At 45.6% G+C, this 2,531-nt stretch overlaps 1 protein-coding gene across 1 annotated transcript; it reads right to left on the bottom strand.

The window, feature by feature from the left end:
* Nucleotides 1–901: 901 nt before the first annotated feature.
* On the bottom strand, nt 902–2,125 carry FOXO4 (forkhead box O4; the record flags this gene model as incomplete). Its single annotated transcript, XM_010082498.1, has 1 exon — nt 902–2,125. A coding segment is annotated over one exon (1,224 nt), but the record flags the coding sequence as incomplete, so codon positions are not given.
* Nucleotides 2,126–2,531: the final 406 nt, after the last annotated feature.

Genomic DNA, 2,531 nt, shown 5'->3' with positions numbered 1-2,531 from the left:
CTTCAGTGATTAAAGAGCTTCATCAGGTGGTCACACCCTCAGAGAATATTTTAAACTCTTGTTCTCATATACACTATTTGCCAAACTGACTCTAGAAATTTTTGTGCAAATACAAAAGACCACTGAAGAGGCAGGTTTGCTGTGTGTGCGAAAGCATCAATGCATCCTTCCTCCTTCCATCTCCATCCACACTGCATACTCCTGTTTTCCATTCCAATAATGGGTATGTACACAATTCAGTAGTTAATACTGATGAACCAGCTTACCACTGGTAAGCTGGGACACTATCCCAGTCTCCCACTGGGTCATTATCCTAGACAATGGAAGGGCAGAAGGTCTGATAACCACCAGTGGTTGTGTCCTGCTACACACAGGCAGGCAGTCATGACACAGACACACTTTGCAACTACAGATAACTGGAAACTTTTGCAAGCACAATAATAACCTGGATAGAAACACAGCATGTGCTTGTCTCAGTTCAACTGTTCTGTATATATAGAACCATGTCTTTATTTATGGAGTCAGCAGATGCTCTCATGTCAACTTCAGAGCTATAGGCATTGCATGGCAGACATCAACATCCTGTAACACAGTCATCTATGTAATGAGAGAGAAAAGGAGTCTCATTCATGTTGCTGCTCTACTCCATAAAGGAGTTTACTCCCTGGTAAGTTAAATCTACCTACCTTTACACAGCTTTTTCTCCTTCTAAAAGGGAATGTTTTCTCCTTCTAAAAGGGAATGCAGCTCTCCCAGAAGTTTTTTATTCAAAGAACCTGTCTTCCAAAGAGGTATTTTTAACTGCTGGAGTTGGGCACAGGAACCATCCCAGACAGGGCTGTTCCCACTATAGATCTGCAGCATTTTACATAACTACACCTACCTTTTTGTGCTCCTGAAGTTAACTTGGTACCCAGGTATGGTTGGAGGCCTGCGAGGTGCTGGGATAGCTGGGAGTAGACAGAACAGGTTCAAAATTAAAGTCTAGTCCTTCTCCATCCATGAGTTCACTGTTGATTATGTAATCCATATCACATTCAAGGTTCTCCATGTACATGTCAATGTCCAGGTCAATGGGCAGCCTGTCCTGGTTCAGTCCCAAGGGAGGAGGGCTAGCAGAAGAAAGCAGCAGTGAACTACCCAGCTGGACCGGCTGGGCAGTTGTTGCAGGAACTGGAGCTTTCAAACTGGAGATGCTGGCAGTGTTTTGAGGAGATGTTACTATGGGAAGTGTTGATGGCAAAACACTGGCACCAGCTGGTTCTGCCTGCTGCTCTGTAGGCTTTCCTCGTGGATTGCCTGAGCTCATCTTACTCTGGGCAGCCTGTCCACCTAGAAGCAGAAGAGTTCGGCTGCTCATCCTGCTACCAGTTTGCGGCAGAACTGGATCCACCTGAGTCATCATAACATCCCTTGGAGGTGGAGAGCTGGGTGTCAGAAGAGCTTCCAAGGTCTGAGGGGCAGAAAAATGGCTGACAGAACTTTGCAGTGAGATATCAACAGGATTAAACAGGGAATTGCCAAAAGTAGTGGTCTGACCAGCTGCATTTGGGCTCCGCAAGGAAAAGCTGGAATCTCTCTGTATATGACCACTCAAGGCAGATTGCTGGGTAGATAACACAGATGAGCTGGGAGACATCAAATTTAACCCATCGATGAGCTCAAGCTCCTCAGTCACTGTTGGTGGAACATTGCTGGATGCACTGGAGTACACTAGAGAAGGAAGTAGCTCTTCGTCATGGAGATCATCCTGCTCCGTCAGGATTGGAGAAAGCCTGGCACTAATGGTGCTTGCATTCGAACTGGTTCGAGGCCGGAAGGTGTTCCATACGTCAGAGTCCTCATTGCTTCTTGAGGATGGGCTCCCAGGCCACTTTGGGAATTGGGAGCCAGGACTGTCAGCAGTGGATTCTGGAGCAGACTGCAGAGGAGGCTTCTTTTTGGATGCTTTACCTCTGACTTTTGCAAGTTTGCTGCTGTTGTCCATGGAGGCAGCTCTTCTTCTTGGTGCTTTTCCACTTTTACCACCCTCAGGATTGAGCATCCACCAAGAACTCTTCCCTGTGGCTTCATTATGGACTTTAATGAACTTGCTGTGCAGGGACAGGTTATGCCTAATAGAGTTCTGAAAAAAAAAAAGAAAGAATACAAGATATGAGGACCTTACCTCCCACCTAGAAACCTTACAAGCATAAACACATTCAGACAGTATCCAGAGAACAAAGTTATAACAAAGGCCTACCCATAAAAAGCTGATATTTCTGCTTGAACATGCTTAACAGCACTAGCAAGCAGTGCCATGTCTCACTGCAACACCAAGGGTGAAACTACCATGATAACTAGCAGCTTCCAACTAGCAAAATACTAACACAAAAAACCCCTTTTCTAGACCATGCAGAATCTGCAAAAACTAAGCATACCACAGAGCAATTAAGCAAATTCCCAAACAGAGCTTGTAACTTCAACATGAGCCTACCTGAATTTGAGCTAATGCTGCTCCCACCCCTCTGCCAGCCCTATTAGCCAGCATA

This window comes from Pterocles gutturalis, unplaced genomic scaffold (genome assembly GCF_000699245.1).
Source record: "Pterocles gutturalis isolate BGI_N339 unplaced genomic scaffold, ASM69924v1 scaffold25956, whole genome shotgun sequence".
Lineage (NCBI taxonomy): Eukaryota > Metazoa > Chordata > Aves > Pterocliformes > Pteroclidae > Pterocles > Pterocles gutturalis.
The sequence above is the reverse complement of the archived record's forward strand: the minus strand, read 5'-3'. Positions and strand labels throughout refer to the sequence as shown.